The 21,905-nt window shown below is 39.1% G+C and overlaps 1 protein-coding gene across 3 annotated transcripts in view; it reads left to right on the top strand.

Annotated features, from left to right (window-relative positions):
* Positions 1–21,905, top strand: part of LOC124795233 (sialic acid synthase) — a 63,623-nt gene that overhangs the window by 34,562 nt on the left and 7,156 nt on the right. Inside the window, exons 2-3 of one of the 3 annotated variants that reach the window (XM_047259157.1) lie at positions 16,789–16,808; positions 17,514–17,647. In XM_047259157.1, coding sequence (XP_047115113.1) covers positions 17,516–17,647 — 132 coding nt within the window. In that variant the 5' untranslated portion in view covers positions 16,789–16,808; positions 17,514–17,515. Of the gene's footprint in view, positions 1–16,788; positions 16,809–17,513; positions 17,648–21,905 lie in introns of those variants that run through there. The other 2 variants (XM_047259158.1, XM_047259159.1) reach the window with 2 other exon arrangements.

A 21,905-nucleotide genomic window follows, 5' to 3' on the forward strand; every position in this document is an offset into this window, starting at 1 on the left:
AAAGGTCTCTTTAATTTTCCTGTAGGCAGTATCTATCTTATCCCTAGTGAGATAAGCCTCTACATCCTTACATTTGTCCTCTAGCCATCCCTGCTTAACCATTTTGCACTTCCTGTCGATCTCATTTTTGAGATGTCTGTATTCCTTTTTGCCTGCTTCATTTACTGCATTTTTATATTTTCTCCTTTCATCAATTAAATTCAATATTTCTTCTGTTACCCAAGGATTTCTACTAGCCCTCGTCTCTCATCTTTTTACTTACTTGATCCTCTGCTGCCTTCACTACTTCATCCCTCAAAGCTACCCATTCTTCTTTTACTGTATTTCTTTCCCGCATTCCTGTCAATTGCTCCTTTATGCTCTTCTTGAAACTCTGTACAACCTCTGGTTTTTTTAGTTCATCCAGATCCCATCTCCTTAGATTCCCACCTTTTTGCAGTTTCTTCAGTTTTAATCTACAGGTCATAACCAATAGATTGTGGTCAGAGTCCACATCTGCCCCTGGAAATGTCTTACAATTTAAAACCTGGTTCCTAAATCTCTGTCTTACCATTATATAATCTATCTGAAACCTGTCAGTATCTCCAGGCTTCTTCCATGTATACAGCCTTCTTTTATGATTCTTGAACCAAGTGTTAGCTATGATTAAGTTGTGCTCTGTGCAAAATTCTACCAGACGGCTTCCTCTTTCATTTCTTAGCCCTAGTCCATATTCACCTACTACGTTTCCTTCTCTCCCTTTTCCTACTACCGAATTCCAGTCACCCATGACTATTAAATTTTCGTCACCCTTCACTATCTGAATAATTTCTTTTATTTCATCATACATTCTTCAATTTCTTCGTCATCTGCAGAGCTAGTTGGCATATAAACTTGTACTACTGCAGTAGGTGTGGGCTTCATATCTATCTTGGCCACAATAATGCATTCACTATGCTGTTTGTAGTAGCTTACCTGCATTCCTATTTTCCTATTCATTATTAAACCTACTCCTGCATTCCCCCTATTTGATTTTGTGTTTATAACCCTGTAGACACCTAACCAGAAGTCTTGTTCCTCCTGCCACAGAACTTCACTAATTCCCATTATATCTAACTTTAACCTATCCATTTCCCTTTTTAAATTTTCTAACCTACCTGCCCGATTAAGGGATCTGACATTCCATGCTCCAATCTGTAGAACGTCAGTTTTCTTTCTCCTGATAACAACATCCTCTTGAGTAGTCCCTGCCCGGAGATCCGAATGGAGGACTATTTTACCTCCGGAATATTTTACCCAAGAGGACGCCATCATCATTTAACCATACAGCAAAGCTGCATTATAGTCACCACATAAGCGTTGTTTTGATTTGTTGTGTGATGTCACCACATAAGCATTTATTGGAATTTAGTTACAGATACTAAGAACTTCAACACAGAATTGATTGGAGAACAAACTAAACACCAGACATTTATTAAACACTTGCTAGATACACTTTATAAGATAAGCAATGTTTACAATTCATATACAAGAAACTCTCTTAGTAGCAAAAACATCACGCTGATTACACTCTCACTGTTCATGATCAATGTGTTGACTGTCAAGATCACTACACCAGCAGCCGTCACCCCTCCCCCTTTTTGAAAGCTGGAGCACAGGGCATGGAAGAGAATTAGTGGTTGACAATTGTGGCAGCCTGTGTGACAGCAGATGGTCATCGTATGACATCTGATGGTCATGGCAATGACAGTGTCTGCTGCTCCCAACGGGTTGGTGGAGTGGCCAAATCTTTCCCCTGTTCTACAGAGTTTGAGGGCATTTGAGGTTGAGAGGGATGTGTTCTTTCAGTGTTTGGGGCAATCTGCACTGAGACTGTAGGGGTTTGGTCTGCGGCATCTCTTCAATGTATGCCAGTTTGAGGCATCCAATAGACACTGTCTCTTTCTCCTGTTTTGCCCTATTTTTAAGGTGTGTATGGCCCTCTGGAGAACCTTGTAGGGTCCTGTGTACAGTGGCTGCATGGGAGTCATACACTATTGTCTCTTAGCCAGACTTGTAGTATACTCAGTTTACTGACTGTTGTTGCACATTAGAGCTGCTTTGATAATTCTGTGGGACCTTTCTACTGTCCCATCACTTGTGGGATGGTAGCTGGTGGTTCTGAGTGGTTGCTGCTGCATTGAGGCGGAGTTGTGGAAAAAATGAGACTCAACTTGCCTCCTGGAGTGGGATATTATGGTTTAAGGTACTCCAACTCTCAAAATCCAGGTCATTATAAGGGCTCTGGTCACTCTTTTGGCTGGAATGTCCTTAATGGAAATGGCCTCTGGCCAGCACATGAAGCTATCTTGGCCAGTGCAAGAATCTATCTATGACTGTCAGTATGTATGTATCTGTGTTGGTCTGAGACTAATAGTTGCCCTATCAGATCTACATGCAATTGCATAAAATGAGCTGTAACTCTTGCAAATAATTCTGCTATTGGTGCACGAGCAGTGTAGACTGTGAAGGGCTTTCCTTCCAGTCAGCACCAGAAGTGTTTTATCGCCACCCAGATTGCAGTTCTCTATCACACTCCATTTTTTTCTCTGCATTAGTGAGCATTTGTGGGAAAAATGCCAATTGTTGCTATGTTCTTCTGGTGTGATGCAGCAATGGTGCTCCGACAGCATTCTTATTGGCATCTACCATTAATGCCAATGGTGCACCATGATGCTGGTGGGTAAGAAGCATGATATTTGCTACTTAATTTTTGAGTTTATGGAAAGCATCTGAGAGATCATGTGTCCACTTCACTTTCCTTCTCACATATGTATATTTTCATTTTAAAATGTTCATCAGTGATGCTTGCTGTAGGCAGTCAGTAGACAAGCTGTATGAGGTGCTTTCTATGTTGTTCCAGTGAGATTGAGAACACTAAGATGCCATCTATTTAACTGAATGAAAAGTCCAAACCTCTAAGAACTTGATGGCTGAATCATTTCCTGGTTTGTGCTGCATTTTTTAATCTGTACAGCATGAATCGGTACTTGAACAATCGAAGAGCGTAATAATGGCTGTTTTTTTTTTTTTTTTTTTTGACATCTTCAGGGGTGTGACTGGAAATTGTGAATAAGCTTTCTCGCAGGTTATGATGCTAACTATCTGGGCATTTGAAATTGTGCAATTGAAGTGTGCTCTATGCGGAATATGGCATCTGTCCAGCAAGATCCTTGCATTCAGTGCTCTGTAGTTGCTGTAGAAGCACCAAGTGGTTTTTGCAGAAGAACCATATGGAGGAGCAAGGCCCAATGACCTGAAGGTGCCATTATATCATTATGTATTTGATGATTTATGTTGTCTGGAGCTGCTAAAAATTTTTTGGGTGTGAGATGGTGCCACTGGTACCCTGGACGATGTCCTAATATGACACACGGTGTTGTGTTTGCATGTTCTCATGGACATTGATGACAATGTTAGTTCCAGGAAGCATTGTAAATGACTCATTAGCTGCTGTTAATATCTGTGCTATTTCTGTATCATCTGCCTTAAAACTGTGTCGAGGCAATGCACTGAAGTCTGACCATGTGCCCACTGGGAAAGTAGTTCCTGCTACGTTGTCAGTAACAAGAAACTGGAGTGGGCTGCCCTCTGCTGCTTGTGTGAACCTGAGTTATTGTGAGTTGTTTGCTGTCTGCAGTTATGTGGCTGATGCGGAAGCCATGTCTTCTGCCATGATGTCTTGAGCATAGATGAGTGGTCATTGTGAAGAATTTTATGCAGACACCTTCATGTGTGTGCAACTAGTTGCACTCTGCTTACTTTCTTGCTGATGATGGTCACTGGCATCTGTTAGAGGCAGTCTGTGGTGTTTGGGCGTTGGCAAGGTGCCATACATTTTTCTGCCTTCCACCCAAATTGCTAATGATACCTGCGCCAATTACTGAATTCTTCCAGTTTCGTGTCATTCCATTTGTGTGGTGAAGGTTTGCCATGCTACCTGCAGCATGTTCCTGATGCTGATGCTGGTCAGTGTTTGGATTCGCTAACTGTACACTTAGCTCACGCATGCTGGTTGCCAGCTGGTCCTGTGTTGATGTGTGGGCTTCTGTAGCTATGCGTGTTCAAGGTCCAGTGTGTCAGTGTGCTGCCCTGTCTCGGCATGCACATTCTGGGTTTGCACATTATGTTGTTGTTTGCTACAGCCCAGGAAACAGTGTGCAGGCTATTTGCAGTGGTGTCAGCTTTATCTGCTAAGATGCAGAAAGGCATCTGTGTCATCAAAACTGTCCTTACATAATCAGTAGCCTTTTAAGCCACAAAATGTTTAGAATTTTCAGGTAGCAACTCCATTCCGGTCAGTGTCTTAAAATCAGTTAATAACTGTGTTTGAGACCTATCCCTTAATTGCTCTTCACAGAGTAACTTTACAAGACATAGTTCAAGTGACAGTGCAAAATTCTGGATTAGACAATCTCATAATGTTATGTAGCACTGAGTTTTTAACACCCCTCAGTTTGCACAGTTTGAGTTTTGTTTTAGTGAACTACTGTGCAATGAAATGTTTCCACATTGCTTCTGATCTTGTGCTGTTCAAAAATGCTTTTGGCTTCCATAAACCATAATTGAAGCCTAGCTTGCCAGAATGGTGGCAATTTTATGTGGCCAAGAGACCTACCTTGCATTGCTTCTTCAGGTTGCCTGAGATGCTTTGATTGTTCTCATTTTGACTTTTCTTAATTTTTCCGTATTTTTGGTGTTCTGAATTATGTTTGCTCATGCTTGCAGCCGTTGTTTGCAGCAGGGGTCGTTGGAGTCATTGTGGAGACAATGCAGAACCTTCCAAATTTATGTCATAAGCTCTTCACTGAATCACCACTATTGGAATTTAGTTACCGATGTGTTATAACTTCCACACAGAACTGATTGGAGAAAGGATCAAACACCAGAGATTTATTAAACACTTGCTTTATACAACACATAAGATAAGCAATGTTTACAGTTCGCATACAAAAAACTCACTGAGTAACAAAGACATCTCACTGATCTCACTCTCATTGTTGATCAATGTGGTGACTGCTGATGTCACTACACTTTTTTTCCCCACTTATGTGAGTAAACATGTCTGGCACAAGGCTGACATTTGTTGAAAGGAATGCAGTTTTATAGTATTAGTAGTAGTAGTAGTAGTAGTAGTAGTAGTAGTAGTTTTATTCATCCAGAGATCTCTTTTACAAAGATATTAGACAGGTCTTGGTATCAAAATTTAAGCACTACAGAAATAAAGTAATTAACATATACAGACAAGTACAGCCTTGCAAGTGTAGTATGACAAGATTGGGACAGATAGTTGGCTGTGGTCTTATAGCTGGAACCATTCCAGAATTCACATGAAATAATTTAGCAAAACCACATCAAACCTAAATGAGGATGCCAGGATGAAGACTGGGGCCTGCATCCTCCCAGATACAAGGCCACTCTGTTTAAAACAACGCTACCACATTTGGTTTGCCTGTAGTGTACAATAGTGTTTTACAAATAAGTTATCTAATAACAAAAGGCTAATGCTACACCGTTCATTCACATCTCACTCCCAGTCACTGCACACATTATACAGGGTTATTACAAATGATTGAAGCGATTTCACAGCTCTACAATAACATTATTATTTGAGATATTTTCACAATGCTTTGCACACACATACAAAAACTCAAAAAGTTTTCTTAGGCATTCACAAATGTTTGATATGTGCCCCTTTAGTGATTTGGCAGACATCAAGCCGATAATCAAGTTCCTCCCACACTCGGCGCAGCATGTCCCCATCAATGAGTTCGAAAGCATCGTTGTGCAAGCTCGCAGTTCTGGCACGTTTCTTGGTAGAGGAGGTTTAAACACTGAATCTGTCATATAACCCCACAGAAAGAAATTGCATGGGGTTAAGTCGGGAGAGCGTGGAGGCCATGACATGAATTGCTGATCATGATCTCCACCATGACCGATCCATCGGTTTTCCAATCTCCTGTTTAAGAAATGCCGAACATCATGGTGGAAGTGCAGTGGAGCACCATCCTGTTGAAAGATGAAGCCGGCACTGTCGGTCTCCAGTTGTGGCATGAGCCAATTTTCCAGCATGTCCAGATACACGTGTCCTGTAATGTTTCTTTCGCAGAAGAAAAAGGGACCGTAAACTTTAAACCGTGAGATTGCACAAAACACGTTAACTTTTGGTGAATTGGGAATTTGCTGCACGAATGCATGAGGATTCTCTACCACCCAGATTCGCACATTGTGTCTGTTCACTTCTCCATTAAGAAAAAATGTTGCTTCATCACTGAAAACAAGTTTCGCACTGAACGCACCCTCTTCCATGAGCTGTTGCAAGCGCGCTGAAAATTCAAAGCGTTGGCTTTGTCATCGGGTGTCAGGGCTTGTAGCAATTGTAAATGGTAAGGCTTCTGCTTTAGCCTTTTCCGTAAGATTTTCCAAACCGTTGGCTGTGGTACGTTTAGCTTCCTGCTTGCTTTATTCGTCGACTTCCGCGGGCTACGCGTGAAACTTGCCCACACGCGTTCAACCGTTTCTTCGCTCACTGCAGGCCGACCCGTTGATTTCCCCTTACAGAGGCATCCAGAAGCTTTAAACTGCGCATACCATCGCCGAATGGAGTTAGCAGTTGGTGGATCTTTGTTGAACTTCGTCCTGAAGTGTCGTTGCACTGTTATGACTGACTGATGTGAGTGCATTTCAAGCACGACATACGCTTTCTCGGCTCCTGTTGCCATTTTGTCTCACTGCGCTCTCGAGCGCTCTGGCGGCAGAAACCTGAAGTGCGGCTTCAGCCGAACAAAACTTTATGAATTTTTCTACGTATCTGTACTGTGTCATGTCCATATGTCAATGAATGGAGCTACAGTGAATTTATGAAATCGCTTCCTAATCATTTGTAATAGCCCTGTATACAAGTTATTTTGTAATACTACACACACTATCAGCTGATGTTAGGACCACTGAAGCAGTACATTAAGTACAAAAAAATTAACACCAGTGGTAAAATGACTTTCAGATGGAGCCACTGCCACCTATAACAGTTATGTGCATTTGAGATAAATTTGAAGTTGAAGGCTGTATTTAAGGTGAACACAAACAATGATCTGGATGACCTGTGACAGTAACAAGTCCAGTGAACTCCCATGTTCTGTTACAACAATTTGCTAACTCACCATGGAAGTTAGTGAGACAGTACCTGTGATATCCGGGTGAGTCACTCAGGTGTTCGTCACATCTTGAAGACTGCGAAGTTTAAGTGCTACATCCCAAGACTGCTACATACAATGAATGAGAACAACCTTGATTGTAAAATGGAGTACTGTGAGTGGTTTAATGGCATGGTATGCAACAGTGAAGTGTTCACAGAGAGAGGCCTAATGAGCTGAAATTTAAACTCGACAGAACAGTAAACTGCCACAGTTGCAGCTATTGGGTTTCTGCAAATCCACATCTCACTGTGGATGAAGCCCTGAAGTTACCAGGAGTGAATGTGTGGGTTACCTTATCAGGATTTGATTGGGCCATTCTTCTTTGATGCCACAGTTACTGGTGAGGTGTACCTAGAGAAGCTTGAGACATCTATTTTACTTTGTATCTGTCTGTTGTGTGGGGCTGAAAGGCTTTGCTTTCAACAAGATGTTGTTCCATCCCTCTACCATAATTATGGCAGTGAGTACCTCAATGAAGATCTACCCACATGATGGATAGGCTAAAGAGTATTTGCCACACTCTCCAGACTTAATACCTCTGTACTTTTACCTATGGAGATCACTGAAGGACATCATTTAGTGACAAATACCATGCATGTTGGATGAAATTTGAGAATGCATTGAATTTCTGTACTGGTATCCAACTGGATATATTGCAGTGTGTAATTCATGCAGCAGTTCAGCAACATTACCTGTGTATGGATGTTGATGGTGACCACTTTGAATACCTACACTGATTGCAGTAACGTGAACTTTAAGCTACACTCTCACATTATAAGACACAGCCTTTAGTTAAACTTATGATCAATTAAACAGTGTAAACATTTTTCTGGTTGGAAGTTTTCTCAGAAGGAGAGGTCCCCAGTGGTAGGATCAACTTTTTGAAACCATCTATACAGTGATGTAGGATAAGATCTCAGGTGTCACACACTGCAGCCATTCTTCCTGGTGGGGGCTCATTTGCAAATAATAATAACAATAATAATAATAACAATAATAATTTAAAGTTTACTTGATTCTCAACAGCATTAAAAGAGAAGAATTTTATAGATTGGCAGTGTGATGTAATGGATAAGATAAGGCCTTCATGAGCTGAAAGTCATGGGTTTGGATCTTGTCAGGTGCTTCAAATTTCTTAATTTTTGAGAAGTGACTTTGATTATAATTTTTTTTCAATTAATTGGTTTAAATGTAATTTTTTTTCTATTTCTCTGTCACATCATTTTAATCATCATATGAATTTTTTAATTTGTTCTCATTTTTTCTTTTATGTCATTCTTTTTTGAATTAGAGTTATTGTGAATGTGATTTTAATTATGCTTATCTATTATAATATTTGAAAACACTGAACTGTCGGTAAAAAAAAAAAAAAAAAAAAAAAAAAAAAAAAAAAAAAAAAAAAAAAATTGCTGAAACAAGAGGAATGATGGATGCTTCTCAAGATAAATATTCCGGAGTAATAGCCTCCCATTCGGATCTCTGGGGGGAGGTGTTTTGTGAAGGATCCAAAGGTGTTCAAGATCAGAGTGGGAACTTTAAACGTGGGAACGATGATGGGAAAGGGAAGAGAGATAGTAGACATGATGCAGAGGAGGAAGATAAAGGCTTTGTGTGTGCAAGAGACAAGGTGGAAGGGCAATAAGGCAAAGATCTTAGCGGAAGGCTATTAGTTGCTTTATAGTAGTGCAAGCCCGGAATCAAGAAATGGAGTTGGGGTTATTTTGCACAGAGAGCTTCAAGAAGAAGTATGTGAAGTCAGCAGAGTAAATGATAGGACCATGTATGTTAAGATGATGTTTGGCAGAGAAATGGTAACAGTGCTGACAGCCTATGCACCCCAAGTGGGATGTTCAGACGACGAGAAGGAAATATTCTGGAGAAATTTGGATGGAGTAATGGTCGGAATACCAGAGAATGAAAGAGTGATAGTCAGAGGGGATCTAAACGGTGTTGGCGGAAGGAAAGGTGGGGAAGAGAGGTGGCACGGAGGATGGGGGTATGGCGAGAGAAATGAGGAAGGAAAAAAGATAGTGGAGTTTGCAGTGGCTTTTGATATAATGATTACAAATACCTACTTCCAAAGAAAAAGAGAAAAACTAATAACATACAGGAGTGGCGAAAATATAAATCAAATTGATTACATATTATGTAGAAGGAAAAATAGAGGGGAGGTGTGCGAAATACTAAGGTCATATAGAGTGAAGGAACAGCAACACAACATAAGTTGATTGTAGCAGATTGTGAGATGAAAGTATGTAAAAGAATGAGGCCCATAAATCAATGTGAAAGGAAAATTAAGTGGTGGAGATTAAAGGATAAAAATTTGAGAGAGGAGTTTAGTGAAAAAGTACTGGGAAAGGTAAAATTGGCAGAGAGTGTAGGAGTGGTAGAAAACAAATAGTGCTGTTATAAGGAGGACCAGGGAGGAAGTGTTTGGGTTAACATCTGGGAGAGGGGTGCCAAAAGATAAGGAAGCATGGTGGTGGAATGAAGAGGTGCAGAAGTTTGTGAAGGAAAAGAAAAACACTAAGAGGAAGTGGGATATGTCTGGAAGTGCTGAGGATGGGCAAGCATACAAAAGTGCAAAGAAGGAGGCAAAACGAGCCGTGGCTAAAGCTAAAGCTGAATCAGTAAGGGAGGCATACGAACAACTACAGAAAAATCAGGATATGAGACAACTGATACAGATAGGCAAATCAAGAGATAAAGCTTCTAAGGATCTAATGGCAGTAAAACAAATGAAAGATGAAACAGGAATAATTCTGCATGACCATGGAAAAATAATCCAAAGGTGGTTGAATTATTTTGCTTAAATTCATAGATTGAAATAGTGAACAAAAACAACAGCTGAGTAATGTAAGAGGAAGAGGTTGTATGCAAAATAATCTAGAAGTAATTGCCACAACTGCCAGTATGAGTAGATTAACACTAGTGATAATTTGCTGTTATTGTACTTTACAGAAATTGCCTGCAGTGATTTCTCCTGCCTGGTAATTTATAACTTGACTTGTGTCATATCCCTGATGGGATGATGTTTGAATGGCTGAATCTATGATATGTGCTCTGGTCCAAATCTGAATATTTCATTGGACTTTTGAACATTTAATTTGTCACATGAAATGTCTCAGTATATTTATTCCTTAATGAAATTTGTTGCAGGTAATATATCTCTCTTTCCAACCAAAAGCTCAATACATAGTATCAATACTAGGAATAACCTAAATTACTTATCTTGGTCCAAAAAGGAGTCAGATATTCAGGAACACACATTTTCAATAAATTGGCAGTAACCATTAAAAGCTTGGTTCAAGATAAAGTGTGTTTTAAACAAAGTTTGAAAGACTTTTTGATAGGCACTCCTTCTACTCTACAGATGAATATCTTAGCAGGGACTGCTAGACCAGCTTAAGTAAAAAAGCCTGTTAGATTACAGCTTTGACAGCACTTGGTCACAACTGTCAAAAATAGGTATTTTGTGAATGATAAATTTATTAAAAGTGCATAACTATGTCAAACAGTGGAAACTCCAGGTAGGAATATCAACAATGTAGCAAAAGATAGATTGCTACTTACTGTAAAGAAGATATGTCAAGTTGCAGGCAGGCACTCACATGGAGCTATTGGCCACAGCATTCGTCAGTAAAGAGAGATGTGTGTGTACTCACTCACACACACACACACACACACACACACACACACACACACACACACACACGTACATGAGCAAGCACAACTCGTGCACTCACAAACACCAACTCCAGCATCTCAGGCCAGAATGCTACATCACATGCATTGCAAGCAGCAATCTGGAGGGTGTTCCTTTTTCCTCACCTCCCTGCCCCACAACTTCTTGACACTGTGCCTGTTGGAGTCTAGTCCCTGCACACTCCACCAGACAGCATTCATCTCTCTCTCCCCGCCTTTACACTACACTCTCTTCCCTTTCGCATTCCACTACCCCTCCCCCGTCCCCTTCCCCACCCCCTACAGATTGCTGCTTGCATCCCATGTGATACTACATTCTGGCCCAAGATGCTGGAGTTGGAGGTTGTGTGTGTGTGTGTGTGTGTGTGTGTGTGTGTGTGTGTGTGTGTGTTCTTTACTGACAAAGACTATGTCTGAGTGAAAGCTTCATGTGAATGTCTTTTAGTCATGCCTGTCTGCAACTTGATGTATTTTCTTTACGGTAAGTAGCAATCTATCTTTTCAAACATTGTGCATAACTACATTTCATTCTTGCAGTGTATTAATTCTGTAAATATTAGCAGTTCTAGTTTACTGTAATGTATTCACATATTTTGACAACCTCCTGACAAATGATGAGGGTAGTGAGTATTATATGGAACGAAAACTGAATCTAAGCTAATCTAATTACTAAAGTCAGTAATTGCATAGTCATTTGTCTGTTCTGTTTTTTCAATCTTTGATAGTGCATTTCCCAGTGATGTTCCTGTGATTTATCAGTTAAGTCGAATACTATTTCAAACATAGCCTTCATATCAGTTGCTTCCATCCTGAAGATTAGATCTGCAGTATTAGGGTAAGATTCGTAAATAAATGCATTCTTAGATCTCACTTACCTAAAACTGCAGTACAAAACATTATATCCATTACATTTTATAACACTACAGATACTGTTGTGTTTAATTGCTTTCATGCATTATTAGAGAAGTTCTACTACATTTTGATATTCACTCTTTTACTCCAATAAAAATCTAGGTTAGCTTCTACTCACCAAGTTTTTGTAACAAATCTCTTCCTGGTTTTTGTCAATACCAGATCAACAGTAGTTTTCTTCACTGGCTTGGATGTACTCCTCAGTGCTGTAATGGTTTATGTTGTTTTTTGATACATAAACATGTCTCACTTCTTTCTACTCTAATGATGAAACATGTTCATGGAGAAACATGATTTTAATTAGTAGTATAAGAAAGACTGTTCACTGTGTTTTACATTTATGTGCAGTATGAAGGGAAAAATGTGAGCATAGTGCATCATCAAGAAGCAACAATGTGCAAGTGTCTTTACTTGTGATGCAGAAGTAGTTACACTTTGGAGTCATGCTGTGGATTCTAGAGAAGAAAGTGTCGGATGACAATGGTCTATCCTCAGAACTAAAGAAGCTATATTATGTAGTCTCTTACCTAGTATTTATCATTTGATGAGTTATCTTGCCCAGACTGGCTCATGCATGTTGCAGTTGAGCGATCTGTTCACTCAGTGTTGTAATAGTTTATGAGGAATGTTAAATAAGGAAGAGTACTTTAAAGAGTGGTTACGTGATTCCATAGCTAGTTGCTAGAGAATATGAACTCCCTTATAGCCCTCGACCGTCTTCAGATGGAGGCAAGGTTCCATAGCACAATTAATGGCACTACATATTAGGATCACTGCATCAAGAATTGATGGAAAGGTGACGATAAGAAGATAGTCAAAATAATTGGTATTACGGAAAGTGTCAGGGTGACAGATCACTTCATGAAGTAGGTACACTATGCAATGCAAACGCAAGACTGAGCCAACATAGCATTTCAGTGTGCACTCAAGGTTGAAGGTGGAGCTCCAGAGAAGATACATGATCAACATTTGTTCTCATAGGGTTATGAGCAATGTTGGTTTTGTTAAGGTGATCACACTAAGAAACTAATGGAGACTTACCCTGGATTAGATTGACAAATTATGACAGATTACAGAGAGTCTTTTGGGAGGGGGAGTGGGGCATGACATGTACTGTTTCATGAGCCATAAGTCGCAAAGCAAGAAAAGAGTCCACCCCCAAAATATTGTCCACTTTGGGGACAGCTACCACAAGAAAATTTACTTGACAAGTGACTTGGGTGTAAGAGAGCAAAACTGGTGGTTTTCCTAACACCAATGTACGATGGAGTCTATAGCGTCAAAGGTTTGTCTCTGCTGCCTGGAAGCATGATGACCCCAACCTTAGGTAATTAGGCTGGTTTAGTAAGAACACAGAAGCAACAGTGTCTAGGAATAGCTTCACTGATTCTTTGCCTATGAACACATCTTTGTACATTTACTCAGCTGCATGCTGAGAAGTTTGCACTTCTCTATATTCATCATACACTTGCTTCACTTCCACAATCTGGCATGCATTTGTAGCAGAACTACTAAAACACAGCTCTTGCAAGTGTCCCTTTTTGTTACACCTGCAGTATGCTGGATGCCGATGGGAGCATGCACTTCAAGCAAGGTGAAGGAAGCAATGTTAACAGCTGAACAACAGCACTGCTGCTGACGTGGCCCATTTCTGTTGGTGTGTTTGTTGAGGGGGTCATTAGGGCCATGGAAAGTGGGAGGGCTCTGCCATGCATTGTGCGACCTCCGTAATGACTGGTGGCAGAGAGCTGACTGCCTCAACACCTTCTTCCCTCATAAACACTCTCTGAGCTTTGCAGGCTCTTGCATAAGCTTGAGCATTTTGCATTAGTTCCATCAGAGTGGGATCCAATTATCTCAATGTGTGTTTTCTTACTTCCAAGTCATGGGTAAGGAGCACTACAACATCCCTGATTGGAGAGTAAGCATAGTTCTGCTTACACAAAATTTCAGAATTGCAATTCCAACTTCATTCTTGTAGATCAATGGTCGAGTCTATGTAAGACCGATAAGAGCCCCATTTCATTGCCAAAATTCTAACCTGACTGCAAAACATGATTCTTCATTGAACAATGCCCTTGTAATAATGAAGCTATGCTAGGCAACTTAAGTTATGCTGGATTTGTTAGTGGCTCTAATTTCTGAATTAGGTGATGCCCTTTGGGATATCGTGACAAGAACATGGCCATTCATCTTTCTGTGTCATAAGCTGAACAAGCTCTGAAATTTAACTGCAATCATTGGTGGTAAGCGTCCCACCCTTCACTTTGTTCATTCTTTCTTTATTCATGTCAGAGGTACACTAAAATGAACACATGTACAATACATACAAAGATAACTCTTCAGTATTCACCCAGAATTGGGCAACTTTGATAGCATTGGGTGCTGCAGATGTTAAGTCCTTCATGCCACAGCTGGTTGGGCTTGAGTTACATTTGAAGAGATGCCAGGTTGTCTGCAATTCACTGCATTCACACAGTGTTGTGCTGGCATTTGGGAGTTGGAAGTTCCATTTAAGGAGATTGTCCCTCGATCTTGCGACTTCGGCCCGTAGTCTTTTCAAGGACTTCCAGATGACCTAGGGGCTGTTAAGTTGTTAGGAAACTCTTCCTGGACTTCAGTCTTGGCTTGGCAGGTTGACGTCCAAAGAGTGGATGTGATGTCACTGTATTTGATTTATGCCTCTAGATGTTAGCAGCAACCTCTCTTCTGATGTCACATGGAGCAATCCCAGTGAGACATTGAACTTTGTCCATGGGGGTTGGCCTTAGGCAACCTGTAACAATTCTACAGCTGTCTTTTAAGGCTACATCAACCTGCTTTGCATGTACTGAATTGTACCACACTGGGCTAGCATACTCTCCGGCAGAATAGCATAAGGCAAAAGCTGCAGTTCTTAATGTTTGTGGATGTGTACCCCAGTTCGATCCTGCCAGTTTCTGAAGAAGGCAGTTTCTGCTTCAGCTTCAGACAGTGTTCCTTGTAGGTCAGTGTACGGTCGAGAGTGACACCCAAATACCTGGGGTGGGAACAATATTCTAGTGCAACTCCATTCCAGAATGTTTCAAGTTTCCTGTTAACTTGTTTATGTTTCAGTTGGAATGAACACACTTGCATTTTCTTAGGATTGGGTGTGAGTTGATTCTTTTCATAGTAAGTACCACACTGTTGTAGACCGTCTGTAAGCATTATCTCTAAATCTTCAAACCAACTGCCCTGGGCACCAAGAGCAAGGTCATCAGCATATATGAAACTTGTGCATCCTTGAGGCTGTGGTTGATCGTTAGTGTACACATTAAATAAAATAGTTGACAGTACACTTCCTTGGGGGAGGCCGTTCTTTTGAGTTCTCCATCGGCTGTGTTTTCCTTGGAAGTCCACGAAAAAATGCCGATTCTGCAGAAGTGTTGCAATTGTCCTCGTCAGTGCATCCTTTGCTCATTAAAGGGTAGAAAAGCCATAAACATGACTGCCACAAAAGATGTATCTGCTGCATTCAATAATGCTTGCACTTCCTGTGTGACTAATAGTTGTAGTTGCTCCATGGTTGAAGGCCCTCACTCTCAACTAACCACAAAATTTTCACAGTCTGATTTTCATATGTCACAGGTCTCATCCTTGTCACCACTTATGTAAAGGAAATCTACACTAACAGAGACTTGTCCCAGTTTGTTGGACAGAGTGAGATAGGTTACAGAATGCTCCCCACAACAGTGAAATCTATCTTTAAGTAATAAATGCAACCCAAGTTCATTGTCAGAGCCTAAATAGCAAAAGCCTATAAACCAAGTCTGTAAGGAGAAACAAACCAATAGATCAATTGGCACATACTTCTCTAGCACTCACTCTGTTATCAAATTACAACTGAATCAGACTGATGCTGGGCTGGCTTTTATGGAGGATTCTGGTAGGTATGGCCTAATCAGAGGGTCTCCTGGTGACAAGTTCCACCTAGGTAGTGGCACTATGGTGTCAACAGTAATGTTGCACTGGCTACTCTGATTCTGTAGTGAGGTTGGGTGGTACAATTACAGCCAATATAGGTCATATTCTGCCTTGATGTCCCTGAGAGTAATTATTTGTTATCTTTGTCATCTTCTTCCCTTACTCTTATCACTTTCTCTCTTGTACAGTGTTAAATTTGTGTTCTCACTAGGTAAAAAGATGCAGTGGTATAGGACCAAATAAGAATTTGTTTTATCTTTCTATTACTTCATTGTGTAATAGTAAATTGGTGGATTTGGTGAAAATTTTATAACTTTTGTCCAACAAGAAGTTTGCATTGCTTCATATTGTTCTTGATGTGAATGTAATGTTAAGATTGGCATTGGAAAATTTTCAAAGCTGCATACCATTACTTTATCTTAGTTACATAGAATTTGTACTGAACTATTTACAGCAATAAAATGGCTGGTTTTGGACATAATATTGTAAATGACTTTCAGCACTCCATAATTAAAGTTTGCCATAATTTGCCTTTCAGTAGCTTTAAAGGACTTCACTATTTATTCTCTTGCAGTAGATACTGTAAGGTGTAGTATCCCATCAGTTTTTTTGAGCCACTGTAATTTATAGATCAATAACTCACTTGTAAATGAAATTCTTCTATGTAGCTGCAGTGGATCATTAATCAAATAAAAAGTCCAGTTTATTAAAAAATTAATTAAAGTATTAAAATTATTGTTTATATAACTTATATGCAGTTATAATAAATAAAGTAATAATTACATTCAGTAAGATTGAGTAAGTCTTCAGATTGTATGCAGTTGACATGCCATATGTTAATTCCACTAGGCTTGACACAAACTGTCTACAAAAGATCTTTTGATCATACTGAGTAGCACAGATTAATAATGATTATTTGTAATTTCATTAGTGTGATTGTATTGTGAAATATTATCACTGTTATCAGCAAAATTTCGTTCACAATCTTTGGTCTTTGCATGCACACTGACAGTGAGCAGCTGGTCACCTCTGGTGAGTATAAATAATAAATTCTTGTGAATAAAAGCAGACATTTCAAATAATCTTTGATAAATTGTTATGTACACTTCATAACTACTTGTCATTTCTCCATAATGAGGATACTTAATGAAAACTAGAGAATTATCACAACTCATCTTTAGATTTTAGTGGGAAGTGATAGGTTTCTGCACAAAAACTAATGACAATTTGAAAAATTCCCATACAAAAATTAGAAATTGAGACAAGTACTCATTTTCATTTCATTCATACCTATCTTTATTCACTGCTTCATTTTATATGTCTCTGATAATCTGTCATATCAATCATTGTTTGTATTTCATCAAACATTTTCTTTTCATGATAAAATGCACATACGTAATACATTTGTCAACAATACCCTACTTACTTTCTTCAGTTTTTTGTTGGCATTTGACTGCTCACAATTAATGACTTTTTTATGCTACTTGCATCTTTAATTTCTCCCTGAGTTTTGATTGCCCACAATTCATGAGCTTAATTGTTTACACTACTTATTTTCTTTAATTTTTTCCTTGGGTTTTGATTGCTCACAATTCATTGCCTTTAACTGTTTTAAGTGTCTGTTAACTCGACACCAACTGTTCTCAGTTCTATCTGTTGTAAATGCATTTTACATTGTGAATATAATTCACTGATATGCATCATGGGATGTTCATAATGCCTCCTCTTTTCTCCTAGCAATGGCTGCAGATATTGATATAGCTTATGGAAAAAAAGTGGGAACTAATGAACCATGCTTCATTATTGCCGAAATCGGTCAGAACCATCAAGGTGATATTGGAATAGCTAAGAAACTAATCAGTTGTGCAAAGGTGAGCTATAATTCAAGATTCTCTATTTAGCATTTACAATAAATAATGGACTAGGCATTTTCTTAAGCAAGATGTTAACTGCAAGAAATTTTTATAACTTCAACAAATGTTTCTGGGTATGTGACTGCAGCATCATATTATATATACCAACATTTTGGCCACTTGTAACAAGGGCTGAAATGCTTGTCTACATAACAACATAATTCCACAGTCACAAACCTGGAAAAGTTGTTGTAATGATGGCAACAATATTCCTAAAAATCTCATTTTGGGTATAAATCAAACAATGAAAATTCCATGATGGAATAACAACAATATTTATTTATTTATTAGGTCTGTGGACAAAATACATTGTATGGATCAGGTGAAATTATATTACATGCACTGACAAGTATCCACTGATACTAACTGGCATTGAGCAAATCATAATTTTGAGCAATGATATTCTCAGCCCATTTCATATTAAATTACAATTTTGTTTACATCATTAATGTTGTTTGTATTTGTACATGTAAGTTACATCTCCTTTTGTTATAATAGTAGCATTGCAATTGCTCTTAAACTGTAGGGCACTTTATACTATAATAACAGTTTTATACCAAAAAGTTTTGAGAGATTGTTTTGAAAATATTTTTATTATTTGTCTCTCCCAAGTTTAAAGGGAACTTTTGTAGGGCTTTTGGTGCTGCATGTGATGACTTCGATTTGCATTTATTGGTGGTAGGTATCGGCTCACGGAAAAGGTTTCATCCCTTGTGTCATGGCTGTGTTGTCTCGTGTTATCTTGAGTATCAGGAGTTTATTTGAATTTTTTTCGGCATAGGAGTTTGAATAAGTATAGGCTGAGAAGTGTTAGCATCTTAAGAGCTTTAAATGCTGATCTACATGATGCTCATCATTTAATGTTTGCTATCATTCCCGTTGTTCTTTTCTGTAACTGGAATACCCTATGAATGTTTGTTTTGGAGATGCAACCCCACAAAATAACTTAATGTTGAACAGCTTAGGGCCTAGTACATCTTTTTCATAATATTTGCTTCTTTTAGGTAGCACATATAGGTTTGAGCTATGTTTTCTACTCATAAATTCTATATGTTTATCTCAGTTTATATTTTCCTCCGTTGTTATCCCAAGGAATTTTGTATATTTGTTCTCTGCTATGCACTCATCTATGCAAATGTTGATATCTTCATTGTGTTGGTTTTTTAATTTGAAACTTAGACAAGTTATTTCAGTAATATTGTAATGCAAATTTAATTCTGTAAATCTCTGAATAGCAGTAACAAGATTGGACTGAGAATGGAACCTTGGGGGACATCATATTTAACACTCTGTTTCCCTTATTGATTCATCTGTATATTGTTTCCTCCTTGATATTTAAGTTCCACTACTGTCTGATGTTCAGGCATGATTGTAACTATTTGTGTCCCAGTCCTCTGATACACTGATGTTCCAAATCTGAGAGTAGAAGTTTATGGTTTACAACATCAAAAGCTTTGGTAAGGACCAAAAATATAGCAGATAACTGATGTTTATGGCCAACTGAGATCAGAGTTTCACATAAAAAAATCAAAGGTAGCAGTTTCTGTTGACCTACATTTACGGAAACTATGCTGTGATTTTGAGAAGCCGTAATGTTCTTCTATGAAATGAATCTGCCACTTATAAAATATTTTTTTCTAATATTTTAGAAATTAGAGACATTAGAGAGATTGCTCTGTGATTTTTTACCTCTGTTCTTTGACCCTTTTTAAACAGAGTCTGATTACCAGTGACATCCTCTCTGACAAAATCAGTATCCATCCAATCCCCGTGATTCTCAATATATCCACTAAGCTTTTGCTAAGGAAAATTATTCCATTAAACTATTGTACAGAGTAAGTATAGCTAAGTTGAAACAGCTCCCAGAAAATAAAAATTACAACTCGGACAAATCTGTGCAACTGAGAGAAGAGCATTTAGTGTCTTCCTTTAAAACATAAAAAACTTACAAATGAATAGCATGAACTTTTAATAGTGATAAATAAAAACAGAAGGGCTATTGGAATATCAGAAAGTGTTTTATGCTTATCAGATGTCATACAACCTTCCAGCACAAAGTTACAGAACATTAACAAGAATGTAAGAAGTTCATCTTAAAGGTGAAGAATTTGAAGGCTTTATTTAGATTATGTGAGACCACTGATATCATATATTTACTTTTAAATGAAGTTATGATTGACACACAACTTCAGTGACAGGTGTAAACTATTTTTATCTTTTAGTAAACCAAACTAACTTTGGACAGTAGATTAAGCTTTTACCAAATTGACACTTAATGCAGGTACTGGTGGTGGTCAGTTCATTTATGTGGACAGACCACAAACGCTCCAGCTGCCACCCCTTTCACATCAAAAGATCCCTCCCACATAACCTAGCCAGTTGTGGACGACATATCCAGTGTGCTGAAGGTATCATGAAGGCCTTCACAGACAGGCACCACATCTACACCCACATCTATACTCTGCAAACCACTGTGAGGTGCGTTGGAGAGGGTATGTCCCATTATACCGGTTATTAGGGTTTCTTCTTGTTCCATTCTTGTATAGAGCATAGGAACAATGATTGTTTGAATACCTCTCCACATGCAGTAATTATTCTATTCTTATCCTCATGACCCATATGTGAGCGATACATAGATGGTTATAGTATATTCCTAAAGTAATCATTTAGACCCAGTTCTTGAAATTTTGGTAATAGACTTTCTCGGGATAGTTTACGTCTATCTTCAAGAATCTTCCAGCTCAGTTCCTTCAGTATCTACCTACGTGATTCTCTCCCAACGATCAAACAAACCTGTGACAATTCATGCTGCCCTTGTCTGTGTATGTTCAAAATTCCCTGTTAGTCCAACTGGTATGGGTCCCGCACACATGAGCAATACTTTAGAAATAGTCGCACAAGTGATTTTTTAAGCACTCTCCATAGTAGACTGATTGTACTTCTACAGTGTTCTACCAATAAACTGCTTTACCCATGACTGAACCTATGTTGATCATTCCATTTCATATCCCTACAAAGTGTTTACCCAGATATTTGTATGAGTTGGCCAATTCCAACAGTAACTCACTGATATTATAGTTGTAGGATACTACGTTTTATCATTTCGTGAAGTGCACTATTTTACATTGCTGAACATTTAAAGCAAGTTTCCAATCTCTGCACAACTTTGAAATCTTATCAAGATATGACTGAATATTTATGCAGCTTCTTTCAGATAGTTCTTAATTATAGATAACTGCATCAACTGCAAAAAGTCTGATGTTACCATTTAATATTGTCTGCAATGTCATCAATGTACAACATGAACAGCAAAGGTCCCAACACACTTCTTTGGCGCTCACTGGAAGTTACGTCTACATCTGACGATGACTCTCCATCCAAGATAACATGTTGCATCCTCTCTACCAAAAAGTCCTCAATCCAGTCATAAATTTCATTTGATACCCCGTATGATCATACTTTTGACAGTAAGCACAAGTGTGGTACTGTTCAAATGCTTCTTGGCAATCAAGAAATACAGCGTCTCTCTGATTGCCTTGATCAAAAGCTTTCAATATGTCATGTGGGACCTCCTAAAGCTAGTCCACAAACAGATTTCTCGTGCCATATCCTCACACACCCTCAGTCCTCCCACCACTCGCAAGAATCAGCTACAAAGGAGTGCCCCCTCGTCAACCAATATCACCATCCACTGGAACAAATGAACAATATCCTTCGCCAGGGCCACGTTTATCTCTCATCATGCCCAGAAATGAGAGACATCCTACCCAAGATCCTTCCCATCCCTCCTAAAGTGATGTTCCCTTGTCCACCCAACATACACATCACCTTAGTCCATCCCTACGCCCCTCCCGTTCCCAAGACCTGTCGAATCCATCCACCCAGCATATCCTACTCCAACCCTGCCACAGGCTTCTCCTGCCCCATCAGAGGCTGGAACAACTGTGAAAGCACCCAGGTCATATACCAACTCTGCTGCAAACACTGCACACCTTTTTACATCTTTACGGCAAACAACCAGCTGTTGACCAGGATAAATGGTCTCTATCAAACTGTTGCTAAGAACAAAGTTGACCATATGGTGCCACAACATGCAGCCAAGCATAACACGCTTGATTTCAATATGTGCTTTAAAACTTGGCCCATCTGGATCCTTCCCTCCACCACCACCTTCTCCGAACTACGCAGATGAGAATTGTCCTTAAAACTCATCCAT

Source organism: Schistocerca piceifrons, chromosome 4, assembly GCF_021461385.2.
Source record: "Schistocerca piceifrons isolate TAMUIC-IGC-003096 chromosome 4, iqSchPice1.1, whole genome shotgun sequence".
In the NCBI taxonomy this organism is placed as follows: domain Eukaryota; kingdom Metazoa; phylum Arthropoda; class Insecta; order Orthoptera; family Acrididae; genus Schistocerca; species Schistocerca piceifrons.